The sequence below is a fragment of the Salvelinus fontinalis genome, unplaced genomic scaffold (genome assembly GCF_029448725.1).
Source record: "Salvelinus fontinalis isolate EN_2023a unplaced genomic scaffold, ASM2944872v1 scaffold_1198, whole genome shotgun sequence".
Lineage (NCBI taxonomy): Eukaryota > Metazoa > Chordata > Actinopteri > Salmoniformes > Salmonidae > Salvelinus > Salvelinus fontinalis.
This window is the reverse complement of record NW_026601407.1, coordinates 3,523-21,102: the sequence shown is the minus strand read 5'-3', so window position 1 is coordinate 21,102 and position 17,580 is coordinate 3,523. Positions and strand designations below refer to the sequence as shown.

The following is a 17,580-nucleotide window of genomic DNA, read 5'->3' as shown; positions in this document are numbered from 1 at the left end:
TAGTTATATATAATGGTGTGTATAGACAGTGGTTATATAGAATGGTGTGTATAGACAGTTGTTATATAGGATGGTGTGTATAGACAGTAGTTATATAGGATGGTGTGTATATACAGTAGTTATATAGGATGGTGTGTATAGACAGTAGTTATATATAATGGTGTGTATAGACAGTATAGACAGTAGTTATATAGGATGGTGTGTATAGACAGTAGTTATATAGGATGGTGTGTATAGGCAGTATAGACATTAGTTATATATAATGGTGTGTATAGACAGTGGTTATATAGAATGGTGTGTATAGACAGTTGTTATATAGGATGGTGTGTATAGACAGTAGTTATATAGGATGGTGTGTATAGACAGTATAGACAGTAGTTATATAGGATGGTGTGTATAGACAGTATTTATATAGGATGGTGTGTATAGAGAGTAGTTATATAGGATGGAGTGTATAGACAGTATAGACAGTATTTATATAGGATGGTGTGTATAGACAGTAGTTATATAGGATAGTGTCTATAGACAGTAGTTATATAGGATGGTGTGTATAGACAGTAGTTATATATGGTGGTGTGTATAGACAGTAGTTATATAGGATGGTGTGTATAGACAGTAGTTATATAGGATGGTGTGTATAGACAGTTGTTATATAGGATGGTGTGTATAGACAGTAGTTATATAGGGTGGTGTGTATAGACAGTATTTATATAGGATGGTGTGTATAGACAGTAGTTATATTGGATGGAGTGTATAGACAGTAGTTATATAGGATGGTGTGTATAGACAGTAGTTATATAGGATGGTGTGTATAGACAGTAGTTATATATAATGGTGTGTATAGACAGTATAGACAGTAGTTATATAGGATGGTGTGTGTAGACAGTAGTTATATAGGATGGTGTGTATAGACAGTAGTTATATATAATGGTGTGTATAGACAGTATAGACAGTAGTTATATAGGATGGTGTGTATAGACAGTATAGACAGTAGTTATATAGGATGGTGTGTATAGACAGTAGTTATATAGAATGGTGTGTATAGACAGTAGTTATATAGGATGGTGTGTATAGACAGTAGTTATATATGGTGGTGTGTATAGACAGTAGTTATATATAATGGTGTGTATAGACAGTAGTTATATAGGATGGTGTGTATAGACAGTAGTTATATAGGAATGTGTGTATAGACAGTATAGACAGTAGTTATATAGGATGGTGTGTATAGACAGTAGTTATATAGGAATGTGTGTATAGACAGTAGTTATATAGGAATGTGTGTATAGACAGTATAGACAGTAGTTATATAGGATGGTGTGTATAGACAGTAGTTATATAGGATGGTGTGTATAGACAGTAGTTATATAGGATGGTGTGTATAGACAGTAGTTATATAGGATGGTGTGTATAGACAGTAGTTATATAGGATGGTGTGTATAGACAGTAGTTATATAGGGTGGTGTGTATAGACAGTAGTTATATAGGATGGTGTGTATAGACAGTAGTTATATAGGATGGTGTGTATAGACAGTATAGACAGTAGTTATATAGGATGGTGTGTATAGACAGTATTTATATAGGATGGTGTGTATAGACAGTAGTTATATAGGATGGTGTGTATAGACAGTAGTTATATAGGATGGTGTGTATAGACAGTAGTTATATAGGATGGTGTGTATAGACAGTAGTTATATAGAATGGTGTGTATAGACAGTAGTTATATAGGATGGTGTGTATAGACAGTAGTTATATAGGATGGTGTGTATAGACAGTATAGACAGTAGTTATATAGGATGGTGTGTATAGACAGTAGTTATATAGGATGGTGTGTATAGACAGTAGTTATATAGGATGGTGTGTATAGACAGTATAGACAGTAGTTATATAGGATGGTGTGTATAGACTGTAGTTATACAGGATGGTGTGTATAGACAGTAGTTATATAGGATGGTGTGTTTAGACAGTATAGACAGTAGTTATATAGGATGGTGTGTATAGACAGTATAGACAGTAGTTAAATAGGATGGTGTGTATAGACAGTAGTTATATAGGATGGTGTGTATAGACAGTAGTTATATAGGATGGTGTGTTTAGACAGTATAGACAGTAGTTATATAGGATGGTGTGTATAGACAGTATAGACAGTAGTTATATAGGATGGTGTGTATAGACAGTAGTTATATAGGATGGTGTGTATAGACAGTATAGACAGTAGTTATATAGGATGGTGTGTATAGACAGTAGTTATATAGGATGGTGTGTATAGACAGTATAGACAGTAGTTATATAGGACGGTGTGTATAGACAGTAGTTATATAGGATGGTGTGTATAGACAGTATAGACAGTAGTTATATAGGATGGTGTGTATAGACTGTAGTTATACAGGATGGTGTGTATAGACAGTAGTTATATAGGATGGTGTGTATAGACAGTAGTTATATAGGATGGTGTGTATAGACAGTAGTTATATAGGATGGTGTGTTTAGACAGTAGTTATATAGGATGGTGTGTATAGACAGTAGTTATATAGGATGGTGTGTATAGACAGTAGTTATATAGGATGGTGTGTATAGACAGTATAGACAGTAGTTATATAGGATGGTGTGTATAGACAGTAGTTATATAGGATGGTGTGTTTAGACAGTATAGACAGTAGTTATATAGGATGGTGTGTATAGACAGTAGTTATATAGGATGGTGTGTATAGACAGTATAGACAGTAGTTATATAGGATGGTCTGTATAGACAGTATAGACAGTAGTTATATAGGATGGTGTGTATAGACAGTAGTTATATAGGATGGTGTGTATATACAGTAGTTATATAGGATGGTGTGTATAGACAGTATAGACAGTAGTTATATAGAATGGTGTGTATAGACAGTATTTATATAGGATGGTGTGTATAGAGAGTAGTTATATAGGATGGTGTGTATAGACAGTAGTTATATAGGATGGTGTGTATAGACAGTAGTTATATATAATGGTGTGTATAGACAGTAGTTATAGAGGATGGTGTGTATAGACAGTAGTTATATAGGATGGTGTGTATAGACAGTAGTTATATAGGATGGTGTGTATAGGCAGTATAGACATTAGTTATATATAATGGTGTGTATAGACAGTGGTTATATAGAATGGTGTGTATAGACAGTTGTTATATAGGATGGTGTGTATAGACAGTAGTTATATAGGATGGTGTGTATAGACAGTATAGACAGTAGTTATATAGGATGGTGTGTATAGACAGTAGTTATATAGGATGGTGTGTATAGACAGTATAGACAGTAGTTATATATAATGGTGTGTATAGACTGTATGGGCAGTATATGAATAGAAAATATACACTACATTACCAAAAGTATGTGGACACCTGCTCTTCGATCATCTCATTACAAAATCATGGGCATTAATGTGGAGTTGGTTCCCCTCCTTGGCTGCTTTAACAGCCTCCGCTCTTCTGGGAAGACTTTTCACTTGGCTCCCGAGTGGTGCAGCGGTCTAAGGCACTGCAGCTCAGTGCAAGAGGCATCACTACAGTCCCTGGTTTGAATCCAGGCTGTATCACATCTGGCTGTGATTTGGAGTCCCATAGGACGGTGTACAATTGGCCCAGCGTCGTCCGGGTTTGGCCGGGGGTAGGCCCGTCATTGTAAATAAGAATTTGTTTTTCACTGACTTGCCTACTTAAATAAAAGTGAAATATATATATATATATATTTTTTAAACTAGATGTTGGAACATTGCTGCTGGGACTTGCTTTCCATTCAGCCACAAGAGCATTAGCTCTTCAAAAGCATTTGATGATGACGTAAGTGAGTGCTACGGGGTCATTTAGTGAAGTTACCTTTGCTTTTCTCGGGGCACAGAAACAATGGTGGACATCTTGATGCAAGCGGGGACCAACGTGCCATCAGGGCACTTTACAGGGGTTGCCTCCCAACTAGCACCCTATGCCCTAGATAGTGCACCTCTTTTTGACCAGGGCCCTATACCTAGTGGGCCCTGTATATAGGGAATAGGGTGCCATGTGGGACTCAAGGCAGGTAATGGCATTCCAGAGAGACAACATTTATATCACATCTAACCACATTACCAGAGTTAATGAAACAGTGATGAATCAGGAAGCTATAGGCTTCACGAGAATTTTAGAGGAAAGTAGAGGGAGGAGGGAGAAGAGAGAACAGGATGAAAGAGGAGAGAGAAGAGAGAGAGAGAAGAGAGAGAGAGAGAGAGAGAGAGAGAGAGAGAGAGAGAGCAGGGTGAAAGAGGAGAGAGAGAGAGGGGATGGATAGAGAAAGAGGAGAGCGAGAGCAGGGTGAAAGAGGAGAGAGAGAGAAGAGAGGAGAGAGAGGGGAGAGAGAGAGGGGGGTGGAGGGAGAAAGAGGAGAGAGGACGGAGAACAAAAGAGGAGAGAGAGAGGAGAGAGAGAGAGAGAGGAGACGGATAGAGAGAGGAGAGGGGGGATGGAGAGAGAGAGGAGAGAGGAGAGAGAGAGAGAGAGGAGAGTGAGAGAGAGGGGATGGAGAGAGAAAGAGGAGAGAGAAAGAAGAGAGGAGAGAGAAAGAGAATTGAAAGACATTTGTCTGTCTGGGTGTTTCTCAGACCGGGTGGTGCTGGGGTCTGGGTGTATTGTTCTGCTCTATTCCTGCAGATTGCCTTACAGCCATTAATATATTACAGCCCTGAGTTAAGTGGAATACAGTGTCATATAATGACTAACATTTGATAGCTTTGGTTGAGTTTCTCCTGCGGCTGTCGGGTTGAGTTGCTCCTGCGGCTGTCGGGTTGAGTTCCGCTGTCGGGTTGAGTTCCGCTGTCGGGTTGAGTTGCTCCTGCCGCTGTCGGGTTGAGTTCCTCCTGCCGCTGTCGGGTTGAGTTCCTCTGTCTGGTTGAGTTCCGCTGTCGGGTTGAGTTGCTCCTGCCGCTGTCGGGTTGAGTTCCGCTGTCGGGTTGAGTTCCGCTGTCGGGTTGAGTTGCTCCTGCCGCTGTCGGGTTGAGTTCCTCCTGCCGCTGTCGGGTTGAGTTCCGCTGTCGGGTTGAGTTGCTCCTGCCGCTGTCGGGTTGAGTTGCTCCTGCGGCTGTCGGGTTGAGTTCCGCTGTCGGGTTGAGTTCCGCTGTCGGGTTGAGTTGCTCCTGCCGCTGTCGGGTTGAGTTCCTCCTGCCGCTGTCTGGTTGAGTTCCGCTGTCGGGTTGAGTTCCTCCTGCCGCTGTCTGGTTGAGTTCCGCTGTCGGGTTGAGTTCCTCCTGCCGCTGTCGGGTTGAGTTCCTCTGTCTGGTTGAGTTCCGCTGTCGGGTTGAGTTGCTCCTGCCGCTGTCGGGTTGAGTTCCTCCTGCCGCTGTCGGGTTGAGTTCCTCCTGCCGCTGTCGGGTTGAGTTCCTCCTGCCGCTGTCTGGTTGAGTTCCTCTTGCCGCTGTCGGGTTGAGTTCCTCCTGCCGCTGTCGGGTTGAGTTCCTCCTGCCGCTGTCGGGTTGAGTTCCTCTGTCGGGTTGAGTTCCTCCTGCCGCTGTCGGGGTGAGTTCCTCCTGTCCCTGTCTGGTTGAGTTCCTCCTGCCGCCGTCGGGTTGAGTTCCTCCTGTCTGGTTGAGTTCCTCCTGTCGCTGTCGGGTTGAGTTCCTCCTGTCGCTGTCTGGTTGAGTTCCTCCTGCCGCTGTCTGGTTGAGTTCCTCCTGCCGCTGTCGGGTTGAGTTCCTCCCGCCGCTGTCTGGTTGAGTTCCTCCTGCCTCTGTCGGGTTGAGGTCCTCCTGCGGCTGTCGGGTTGAGGTCCTCCTGTCTGGTTGAGTTCCTCTGTCGGGTTGAGTTCCTCCTGCCGCTCTGGTTGAGTTCCGCTGTCTGGTTGAGTTCCTCTGTCGGGTTGAGTTCCTCCTGCCGCTCTGGTTGAGTTCCTCCTGCTGCTGTCTGGTTGAGTTCCTCTGTCGGGTTGAGTTCCTCCTGCCGCTCTGGTTGAGTTCCTCCTGCTGCTGTCTGGTTGAGTTCCTCTGTCGGGTTGAGTTCCTCCTGCCGCTCTGGTTGAGTTCCTCCTGCTGCTGTCTGGTTGAGTTCCGCTGTCTGGTTGAGTTCCTCCTGCTGCTGTCGGGTTGAGTTCCTCCTGCTGCTGTCAGGTTGAGTTCCTCCTGCCGCTGTCGGGTTGAGTTCCTCTGTCGGGTTGAGTTCCTCCTGTCGCTGTCGGGTTGAGTTCCTCCTGCTGCTCTCGGGTTGAGTTCCTCCTGCCGCTGTCTGGTTGAGTTCCTCCTGCCGCTGTCGGGTTGAGTTCCTCCTGCCGCTGTCGGGTTGAGTTCCTCCTGCCGCTGTCGGGTTGAGTTCCTCTGTCGGGTTGAGTTCCTCCTGTCGCTGTCAGGTTGAGTTCCTCCTGCCGCTGTCTGGTTGAGTTCCTCCTGCTGCTGTCTGGTTGAGTTCCTCCTGCCGCTGTCGGGTTGAGTTCCTCCTGCCGCTGTCGGGTTGAGTTCCTCTGTCGGGTTGAGTTCCTCCTGCGGCTGTCTGGTTGAGTTCCTCTGTCTGGTTGAGTTCCTCCTGCCGCTGTCTGGTTGAGTTCCTCCTTCCGCTGTCTGGTTGAGTTCCTCCTGTCGCTGTCGGGTTGAGTTCCTCCTGCCGCTGTCTGGTTGAGTTCCTCCTGCCGCTGTCGGGTTGAGTTCCTCCTGCCGCTGTCGGGTTGAGTTCCTCCTGCCGCTATCTGGTTGAGTTCCTCTGTCGGGTTGAGTTCCTCTGTCGGGTTGAGTTCCTCTTGCGGCTGTCTGGTTGAGTTCCTCTGTCTGGTTGAGTTCCTCCTGCCGCTGTCTGGTTGAGTTCCTCCTGCCGCTGTCTGGTTGAGTTCCTCCTGTCGCTGTCGGGTTGAGTTCCTCCTGCCGCTGTCTAGTTGAGTTCCTCCTGCCGATTGTCGGGTTGAGTTCCTCCTGCCGCTGTCGGGTTGAGTTCCTCCTGCCGCTGTCTGGTTGAGTTCCTCTGTCGGGTTGAGTTCCTCCTGTCGCTGTCTGGTTGAGTTCCTCCTGCCGCTGTCGGGTTGAGTTCCTCCTGCCGCTGTCTGGTTGAGTTCCTCCTGCCTCTGTCGGGTTGAGATCCTCCTGCGGCTGTCGGGTTGAGTTCCTCCTGTCTGGTTGAGTTCCTCTGTCGGGTTGAGTTCCTCCTCCCGCTCTGGTTGAGTTCCGCTGTCTGGTTGAGTTCCTCTGTCGGGTTGAGTTCCTCCTGCCGCTCTGGTTGAGTTCCTCCTGCTGCTGTCTGGTTGAGTTCCTCTGTCGGGTTGAGTTCCTCCTGCCGCTCTGGTTGAGTTCCTCCTGCTGCTGTCTGGTTGAGTTCCGCTGTCGCTGTCTGGTTGAGTTCCTCCTGCCGCTGTCGGGTTGAGTTCCTCCTGCCGCTGTCGGGTTGAGTTCCTCCTGCCTCTGTCGGGTTGAGTTCCTCCTGCGGCTGTCGGGTTGAGTTCCTCCTGTCTGGTTGAGTTCCTCTGTCGGGTTGAGTTCCTCCTCCCGCTCTGGTTGAGTTCCGCTGTCTGGTTGAGTTCCTCTGTCGGGTTGAGTTCCTCCTGCCGCTCTGGTTGAGTTCCTCCTGCTGCTGTCTGGTTGAGTTCCTCTGTCGGGTTGAGTTCCTCCTGCCGCTCTGGTTGAGTTCCTCCTGCTGCTGTCGGGTTGAGTTCCTCCTGCCGCTGTCTGGTTGAGTTCCTCCTGCCGCTGTCTGGTTGAGTTCCTCCTGTCGCTGTCGGGTTGAGTTCCTCCTGCCGCTGTCTGGTTGAGTTCCTCCTGCCGCTGTCGGGTTGAGTTCCTCCTGCCGCTGTCGGGTTGAGTTCCTCCTGCCGCTGTCTGGTTGAGTTCCTCTGTCGGGTTGAGTTCCTCCTGTCGCTGTCTGGTTGAGTTCCTCTGTCGGGTTGAGTTCCTCTGTCGGGTTGAGTTCCTCCTGTCGGGTTGAGTTCCTCTGTCGGGTTGAGTTCCTCCTGTCGGGTTGAGTTCCTCCTGTCGCTGTCTGGTTGAGTTCCTCTGTCGGGTTGAGTTTCTCTATCAGGTTGAGTTCCTCCTGTCGGGTTGAGTTCCTCCTGCCGCTTTCGGGTTGAGTTCCTCTGTCGGGTTGAGTTCCTCTGTCGGGTTGAGTTCCTCCTGTTGCTGTCGGGTTGAGTTCCTCTGTCGGTTTGAGTTCCTCCTGTTGCTGTCGGGTTGAGTTCCTCCTGCCTCTGTCGGGTTGAGTTCCTAATCAACGTGACACTGAGGAGGTTTGACAGAGCCGACCAGCAGAGCTTACTAAACCAGTAACCACAAATTTATATTTATTTGTTTCTGAAATGTAAATGCGTTTCTCATCCAATCAAATCAGTGTTTGAATGCCAGCGTCCAATCATATGATTTTGTTTTTGTTACCTGAGGTCTGGTGATTGGCTACTCTATGACTCCGCCCACCATTGACAGCCAAAAAGAAGACCTCGTGATCCACGCAGATGAAACACTGACCATCACATGCAGGTAGTACCGTGTGTGTGTGTGTGTGTGTGTGTGTGTGTGTGTGTGTGTGTGTGTGTGTGTGTGTGTGTGTGTGTGTGTGTGTGTGTGTGTGTGTGTGTGTGTCTTCCTATTTCCATCTGGTGTTGCTGGTGGAATGTGTGTTGAATGAACAATTGGGTGGGTAGAATTGCCTTGTATTTCTCCAGCTGTCTAATCCACCGTCACATTATACAGAGTGGTGTAGAGGAGGGTAAACAGCTGTCTAATCCACCGTCACATCATACAGAGTGGTGTAGAGGAGGTTAAACAGCTGTCTAATCCACCGTCACATTATACAGAGTGGTGTAGAGGAGGTTAAACAGCTGTCTAATCCACCGTCACATTATACAGAGTGGCGTAGAGGAGGTTAAACAGCTGTCTAATCCACCGTCACATCATACAGAGTGGTGTAGAGGAGGTTAAACAGCTGTCTAATCCACCGTCACATTATACAGAGTGGTGTAGAGGAGGTTAAACAGCTGTCTAATCCACCGTCACATCATACAGAGTGGTGTAGAGGAGGATAAACAGCTGTCTAATCCACCGTCACATTATACAGAGTGGTGTAGAGGAGGATAAACAGCTGTCTAATCCACCGTCACATCATACAGAGTGGTGTAGAGGAGGTTAAACAGCTGTCTAATCCACCGTCACATTATACAGAGTGGTGTAGAGGAGGTTAAACAGCTGTCTAATCCACCGTCACATTATACAGAGTGGTGTAGAGGAGGTTAAACAGCTGTCTAATCCACCGTCACATTATACAGAGTGGTGTAGAGGAGGTTAAACAGCTGTCTAATCCACCGTCACATTATACAGAGTGGTGTAGAGGAGGTTAAACAGCTGTCTAATCCACCGTCACATCATACAGAGTGGTGTAGAGGAGGTTAAACAGCTGTCTAATCCACCGTCACATTATACAGAGTGGTGTAGAGGAGGTTAAACAGCTGTCTAATCCACCGTCACATTATACAGAGTGGTGTAGAGGAGGTTAAACAGCTGTCTAATCCACCGTCACATCATACAGAGTGGTGTAGAGGAGGATAAACAGCTGTCTAATCCACCGTCACATTATACAGAGTGGTGTAGAGGAGGTTAAACAGCTGTCTAATCCACCGTCACATCATACAGAGTGGTGTAGAGGAGGTTAAACAGCTGTCTAATCCACCGTCACATCATACAGAGTGGTGTAGAGGAGGTTAAACAGCTGTCTAATCCACCGTCACATTATACAGAGTGGTGTAGAGGAGGTTAAACAGCTGTCTAATCCACCGTCACATCATACAGAGTGGTGTAGAGGTTAAACAGCTGTCTAATCCACCGTCACATCATACAGAGTGGTGTAGAGGTTAAACAGCTGTCTAATCCACCGTCACATCATACAGAGTGGTGTAGAGGAGGTTAAACAGCTGTCTAATCCACCGTCACATTATACAGAGTGGTGTAGAGGAGGTTAAACAGCTGTCTAATCCACCGTCACATCATACAGAGTGGTGTAGAGGAGGTTAAACAGCTGTCTAATCCACCGTCACATCATACAGAGTGGTGTAGAGGAGGATAAACAGCTGTCTAATCCACCGTCACATTATACAGAGTGGTGTAGAGGAGGATAAACAGCTGTCTAATCCACCGTCACATTATACAGAGTGGTGTAGAGGAGGTTAAACAGCTGTCTAATCCACCGTCACATCATACAGAGTGGTGTAGAGGAGGATAAACAGCTGTCTAATCCACCGTCACATTATACAGAGTGGTGTAGAGGAGGTTAAACAGCTGTCTAATCCACCGTCACATTATACAGAGTGGTGTAGAGGAGGTTAAACAGCTGTCTAATCCACCGTCACATTATACAGAGTGGTGTAGAGGAGGTTAAACAGCTGTCTAATCCACCGTCACATCATACAGAGTGGTGTAGAGGTTAAACAGCTGTCTAATCCACCGTCACATCATACAGAGTGGTGTAGAGGAGGTAAACAGCTGTCTAATCCACCGTCACATCATACAGAGTGGTGTAGAGGAGGGTAAACAGCTGTAAACGCCTTTTTTCATTTTGCGCAAATATTTACCAACCATTTTGGGAAAATTAATTTAATCAGTTTTAAGGACCAGACATGATTTTAGAATATTTATTCAGCAAATGGATGTGAGAATGAGGTTCCATGAGAATCTGGATGAAGGGCTACATTCTCACACTCTTTCACAATCTGTCGCAGTCGCTAACGTCACACACCTGACATTTGCACAGTCCTAACCTGTTCTGTTTGGTTTAAAACATAATTGACCCATCTGTGACCTCTCACTTGACCTTTCCTCTGACCTCTAACCCCTAACCTCTGACCTCCAGGGGTCAGCGTACTCTGTCCTGGGCGTGGCCTGAGACGACCCTGGTGGGAGAGGATCTGACTGACCGTCAGGCCGGCCCCAGGCCCAGCAGAGCCCCGGAGGGTGAGGCCGAGACTGGATCCCAAGTTGGTACCCCTGGGCCTAGGGCTGGAGTTGTGGGAGACCACCCCGTGGCCGGGGAGGAGGCTGGTACGCCTGCTTCGATCCCTGTCCAGAGAAGGGGAGTCGGCCTCCTGGAGTGTCCAGGGGAGCCTGGAAGGCCGTATTGCAAGACCCTGATCCTCACTGGAGCTAAAGGGAATGATACGGGTTACTACCGCTGCTACTACAGAGACATCAAGGCTGTCGTCGACGGGACCACGGCTGTTGCTGTATATGTGTTTGTCAGAGGTAAGAGGAGCGTGTTTTATACACCGAGACAGACAGACGTATGCACATATCCTGTTGCTCTCACGCACACACACACACACACACACACACACACACACACACACACACACACACACACACACACACACACACACACACACACACACACACACACACACACACACACACACACACACACACACACACACACACGCGCATGGTTTTTCGTCAGCGCCAGTGTTAGCGTTATCATCGTGGTCATCTCTTGACTAGCATTGTTAAAGTGATGCTCCAGAACGTTTGTATAATTTCAGTCAGTAGTTTTGAAAGTGGTGCTCATGAGCCAAAACGGGCTCCCGTTTTTTTGTGTACTACATCATACATTTGTGTACTACGTCATTCATTTGTGTACTACGTCATTAATTTGTGTCCTACATCATACATTTGTGTACTACGTCATCCATCATGGTCCTAGGGACCTGAGCCCTAGGACCATGCGTCAGGACTACCGGGCATGATGACTCCTTGCTGTCCCCAGTCCACCTGGCCGTGCTGCTGCTCCAGTTTCAACTGTTCTGCCTGCGGCTATGGAACACTGACCTGATCACCGGACGTGCTACCTGTCCCAGACCTGCTGTTTTCAACTCTCTAGAGACAGCAGGAGCGGTAGGGATACTCTTAATGATCGGCTATGAAAAGCCAACTGACATTTACTCCTGATTATTATTTGACCATGCTGGTCATTTATGAACATTTTGAACATCTTGGCATAGTTCTGTTATAATCTCCACCCGGCACAGCCAGAAGAGGACTGGCCACCCCTTATAGCCTGGTTCCTCTCTAGGTTTCTTCCTAGGTTCTGGCCTTTCTAGGGAGTATTTCCTAGCCACTGTGCTTCTACACCTGCATTCTAGCTGTTTGGGGTTTTAGGCTGGGTTTCTGTACAGCACTTCGAGATATTAGCTGAAGTACGAAGGGCTATATAAAATAAACTTGATTTGATTTTGATTTGATTTGATTTGTGTCCTACATCATACATTTGTGTACTACATCATTCATTTGTATCATACATTTGTGTACTATGTCATACATTTGTGTACTATGTCATACATTTGTGTACTACGTCATACATTTGTGTACTACGTCATACATTTGTGTACTGCGTCATTCATTTGTATCATACATTTGTGTACTATGTCATACATTTGTGTACTACGTCATACATTTGTATCATACATTTGTGTACTATGTCATACATTTGTGTAATACATCATACATTTGTGTACTACGTCATACATTTGTGTACTACATCATTCATTTGTATCATACATTTGTGTACTACGTCATACATTTGTGTACTACGTCATACATTTGTGTACTACGTCATACATTTTGTATGATATGTTACGTCCTGCAATTTATTTTATTTAAAAAAATAAATACAATTGCGATTCGTATGATATGTTGCGAATACAATTCAGACAATGTGTTACAAATTTGTTTAGCTAAAGATCGCAGACTGCATCTTTAATAATCTATATGGTTCACCAACCTCAATCACCAAATCACCCAAGACTTGAACGCGTTTTGATCTGTAAACCAAAGCAATCTGAAGTCTCCTCCGACCAAGATATCGAGTGGTAGTTGAACTTCATCATTTCACTGTGTTCCCGTTAAAGTGCCAGTCATTTGGCTAGTGAATGAATAGTACATTTTGATTGGTTAATCTGTTCCATCTCTGGACCAGAACAGTTGCTGAGGTTTATCTATCCGTCCATCTATTTCAGTCCAGTTCTGGTGTCGTGCCTTGAGTCTGACCCTGTCAGCATCCCAGATATTTCACTGCTCCCTATGGGACCTGGTCAAAAGTAGTGCACTACTACCCCATAGACCCTGGTCTAAAGTAGTGCACTTTGTAGGGATGGGCCCTGGTCAAAAGTAGTGCACTACTACCCCATAGACCCTGGTCAAAAGTAGTGCACTTTGAAGGGATGGGCCCTGGTCAAAAGTAGTGCACTTTGTAGGGATGGGCCCTGGTCAAAAGTAGTGCACTTTGTATGGATTAGAGTGCCATTTGGGATGCGGATCCCAGTCTTATCATTTCCACTTGGCTGTGGAGCGTTAGTTATCCTGTGGGCCTCGAGTTTCTCTTTTCTCTCGCTTTCTTTCTTTCCTCTGGTTTCTCTTTGTCTTGGGAGGAGGACAAGAACTTTACAGATGTCTATCTGTCTCCCTGAAAACAGATGTAAAGAGTTTGCATAGTCCTAACCTGTTCTGATTAGTTAAAAAATAAAAAATCCCTGTTTAAAGAGTTTCTGACACTAAAAGTCCATCCAGCAGCTAGCTGCAACTGTTAGGCTTGTGCGCTATCCACATTGTCATACCTTCACACCGACCTCATGCCATACCGGGATATTCTGTAATACTGACAATGAACACAAGGGGTGCTATTTTCAAATCCCACTGAGCTTTTGTAATCCGAATGTTAGCAATGCTAATAAATACATGTAAAATCCCCTAGAGAATGCTAACTAAATGCTAATGAGCGAATTGAACATTTTATACAGTCTCTGACCTAAACTATTTTCTGGACAGACATCCCAGCTGATAAAGTTAAAACAAACAACTGAAAAATGCTACTCACAATTTGCTGCTATAACACAAAACTATTATCAAACAGCAAGGCTATTGATTCAGGAGCGGGTTCTCTGGATGTTACCGGCAAGCGAAGCTTGATGATGAAGAAGCTAACCACAGCTAGATAGCTAACTAGCAACTAAATTAGCAAATCAAATGCACAACTATGGAGCATTTTACGTAATAGTTATCTAGCTGGAAAATGTTTAGTTTTAGTTATCTAGCTGGAAAATGTTTAGTTTTAGTTCCATACTGTAACTAGATCCTGACACCACTCGGAGTGTTGTGTCAGGAAAATAACCTCACACTCAACGTCAACAAAACAAAGGAGATGATCGTGGACTTCAGGAAACAGCAGAGGGAGCAGCCCCCTGTCCACATCGACGGGACAGTAGTGGAGAAGGTGGAAAGTTTTAAGTTCCTCGGCGTACACATCCCAGACAATCTGAAATGGTCCACCCACACAGACAGTGTGGTGAAGAAGGCACACAGCGCCTCTTCAACCTCAGGAAGCTGAAGAAATTTGGCTTGTCACCAAAAGCACACACAAACTTCTACAGATGCACAATCGAGAGCATCCTGTCAGGCTGTATCACCGCCTGATACGGCAACTGCTCCGCCCACAACCGTAAGGCTCTCCAGAGGGTAGTGAGGTCTGCACAACGCATCACCGGGGGCAAACTACCTGCCCTCCAGGACACCTACACCACCCGATGTCACAGGAAGGCCATAAAGATCATCAAGGACAACAACCACCCAAGCCACTACCTGTTCACCCCGCTATCATCCAGAAGGCGAGGTCAGTACAGGTGCATCAAAGCAGGGACCGAGAGACTGAAAAACAGCTTCTATTCAAGGCCATCAGACTGTTAAACAGCCATCACTAACATTGAGAGGCTGCTGCCAACATACTGACTAATCTCTAGCCACTTTAATAATAAAAAATGTGATGTAATAGATGTATCACTAGCCACTGTAAACAATGCCACTTTGTATAATGTTTACATACTCTACATTACTCACCTCATATGTATATACTGTACTCTATACCATCTACTGCACCTTGCCTATGCCGTTCGGCCATCGCTTATCCATATATTTATATGTACATATTCTTATTCATTCCTTTACACTTGTGTGTATAAGGTAGTTGTTGTGAAATTGTTAGATTACTTGTTAGATATTACTGCACGGTCAGATCTAGAAGCACAAGCATTTCGCTACACTCGCATTAACATCTGCTAACCATGTGTATGTGACCAATAACATCTGCTAACCATGTGTATGTGACCAATAACCATCTGCTAACCATGTGTATGTGACCATTACCATCTGCTAAGCATGTGTATGTGACCATTACCATCTGCTAACCATGTGTATGTGACCATTACCATCTGCTAACCATGTGTATGTGACCATTACCATCTGCTAACCATGTGTATGTGACCATTAACATCTGCTAAACATGTGACCATTAACATCTGCTAACCATGTGACCATTAACATCTGCTAACCATGTGACCAATAACATCTGCTAACCATGTGACCAATAACATCTGCTAACCATGTGTATGTGACCATTAACATCTGCTAACCATGTGACCATTAACATCTGCTAACCATGTGACCAATAACATCTGCTAACCATGTGACCAATAACATCTGCTAACCATGTGTATGTGACCATTAACATCTGCTAACCATGTGACCATTAACATCTGCTAACCATGTGACCATTAACATCTGCTAACCATGTGACCATTAACATCTGCTAACCATGTGACCAATAACATCTGCTAACCATGTGTATGTGACCATTAACATCTGCTAACCATGTGACCATTAACATCTGCTAACCATGTGACCATTAACATCTGCTAACCATGTGACCATTAACATCTGCTAACCATGTGTATGTGACCAATAACATTTTGATTTGATTTGATCACCTGGCGCCTGCTGCACAACCGTAAGTGACTCACAAGGCTCCGATCTTCTCGTTGTTGTGTGCTTTGTAAATAAACACCACGTGACCGGGTATTACCAAAAAAACTTCATAATGAAAAATTATATGACAAGTGAAATGAAGAACGCAATCTTTACCTCCTAACATATTGCACAAGTTAACTGCAGGTATTTACTTAAAAAGTAGCGACAAATATTCAAATATATGTCACGACTTCGACCGAGGCAGGCTCTCCTTCCCGTTCGGGTGGCGCTCGGCGGTCGTCGTCACCGGCCTATTAGCTGCCACTGACTCTTTTCTCCCCCTCCCTATGTGGTGATTGGGTTCTCCTGTTTTGTATGAGGGTGTAATTAGTTGGGCTTATTTAGTCAGCCGGCCCGCACGTTTCTTTGTGCGGGATTGTTTGTTTGTAAGTAGTAGTAACCTAATAATCCCCAGTTTACAATTGGCTCATTCATCCCCCTCCTCTCCCCTGTAACTATTCCCCAGGTCGTTGCTGCAAATGAGAACGTGTTCTCAGTCAACTTACCTGGTAAAATAACGGTAAAATAAATAAAATAAAAAATAGTGTTGGTTTTGTGCTACGTGTTTTCTGGACTGTGTTCCTTTCCCCCCGTGTCTGGGGTTGGTTAAGTAGTACACCCAGTGTGTTAATAGGGTGGACTAGTTGGTCCGTGTTCATTAAAGAACATTTTGTATTGGCACCTGCTGTTTCCTGCGCTTTGACTCCACACTCCGACACCCAGGCCTTACAGAATCCCGCACCCGAATGGAGTCAGCAGGAGCAGCGGCCAACCCTCTCCCATCGTTTTGTTGTTTTGTAATCATTTCAAGTGTTCTTCGTGTTTCGTCTTGTTTAAATACATTTCGTTATGTCTGCATACAACGCTGCATTTTGGTCCGACCCTTACTCCTCCTCCTCGTCCGAGGAGGAGGCATTAGACAGCCGTTACAATATATTAAAAAAACTTTGTTTCAACGGTATAGATTGTAATAAAAAACAATCCTGTGGCTATTTTCCAAATTCCCCAGTATACGGTATATACGGTACACAGCCCAAGCTTGCTATTAGAGTGTATAACTGTTGCCTGTGCGTTACTAAGTCTCTGCAGCTGTCTGAGGGTTGGAAGATAGGACTGGGACCATACCAGTATCACCAGACTGAAGGTAGGACTGGGACCATACCAGTATCACCAGACTGAAGGTAGGACTGGGACCATACCAGTATCACCAGACTGAAGGTAGGACTGGGACCATACCAGTATCACAAGACTGAAGGTAGGACTGGGACCATACCAGTATCACCAGACTGAAGGTAGGACTGGGACCATACCAGTATCACCAGACTGAAGGTAGGACTGGGACCATACCAGTATCACCAGACTGAAGGTAGGACTGGGACCATACCAGTATCACCAGACTGAAGGTAAGACTGGGACCATACCAGTATCACCAGACTGAAGGTAGGACTGGGACCATAACAGAAATTCCAGACTGGTTAGTATCGTGGCGAAGTAACAACATGCTAAGCTGCTGTATCTTCGTTAGGAAACAACATGCTAAGCTGATGTATCTTCGTTAGGAAACAACATGCTAAGCTAATGTATCTTCATTAGGAAACAACATGCTAAGCTAATGTATCTTCGTTAGGAAACAACATGCTAAGCTGATGAATCTTCGTTAGGAAACAACATGCTAAGCTAATGTATCTTCGTTAGGAAACAACATGCTAAGCTAATGTATCTTCGTTAGGAAACAACATGCTAAGCTGACATATCTTCGTTAGGAAACAACATGCTAAGCTGATG

General features: G+C 45.3%; 1 protein-coding gene across 1 annotated transcript; it reads left to right on the top strand.

The window, feature by feature from the left end:
- The first annotated feature begins 8,336 nt into the window (after positions 1-8,336).
- Positions 8,337-11,652, top strand: LOC129848813 (vascular endothelial growth factor receptor 3-like). The gene is made up of 3 exons (XM_055915907.1): positions 8,337-8,439; positions 10,802-11,190; positions 11,645-11,652. Exons 1-3 carry the CDS (start codon positions 8,363-8,365, stop codon positions 11,650-11,652), a joined length of 474 nt encoding a protein of 157 aa, XP_055771882.1. The 5' UTR covers positions 8,337-8,362.
- Positions 11,653-17,580: the final 5,928 nt, after the last annotated feature.

Coding starts and splice junctions, on each gene's coding strand:
- LOC129848813 (XM_055915907.1), top strand. CDS start 8,363: ATGACTCCGCCCACCATTGACAGCCAAAAAGAAGACCTCGTGATCCAC. Junction 8,440..10,801: donor ACACTGACCATCACATGCAG/GTAGTACCGTGT, acceptor TCTGACCTCCAG/GGGTCAGCGTACTCTGTCCT.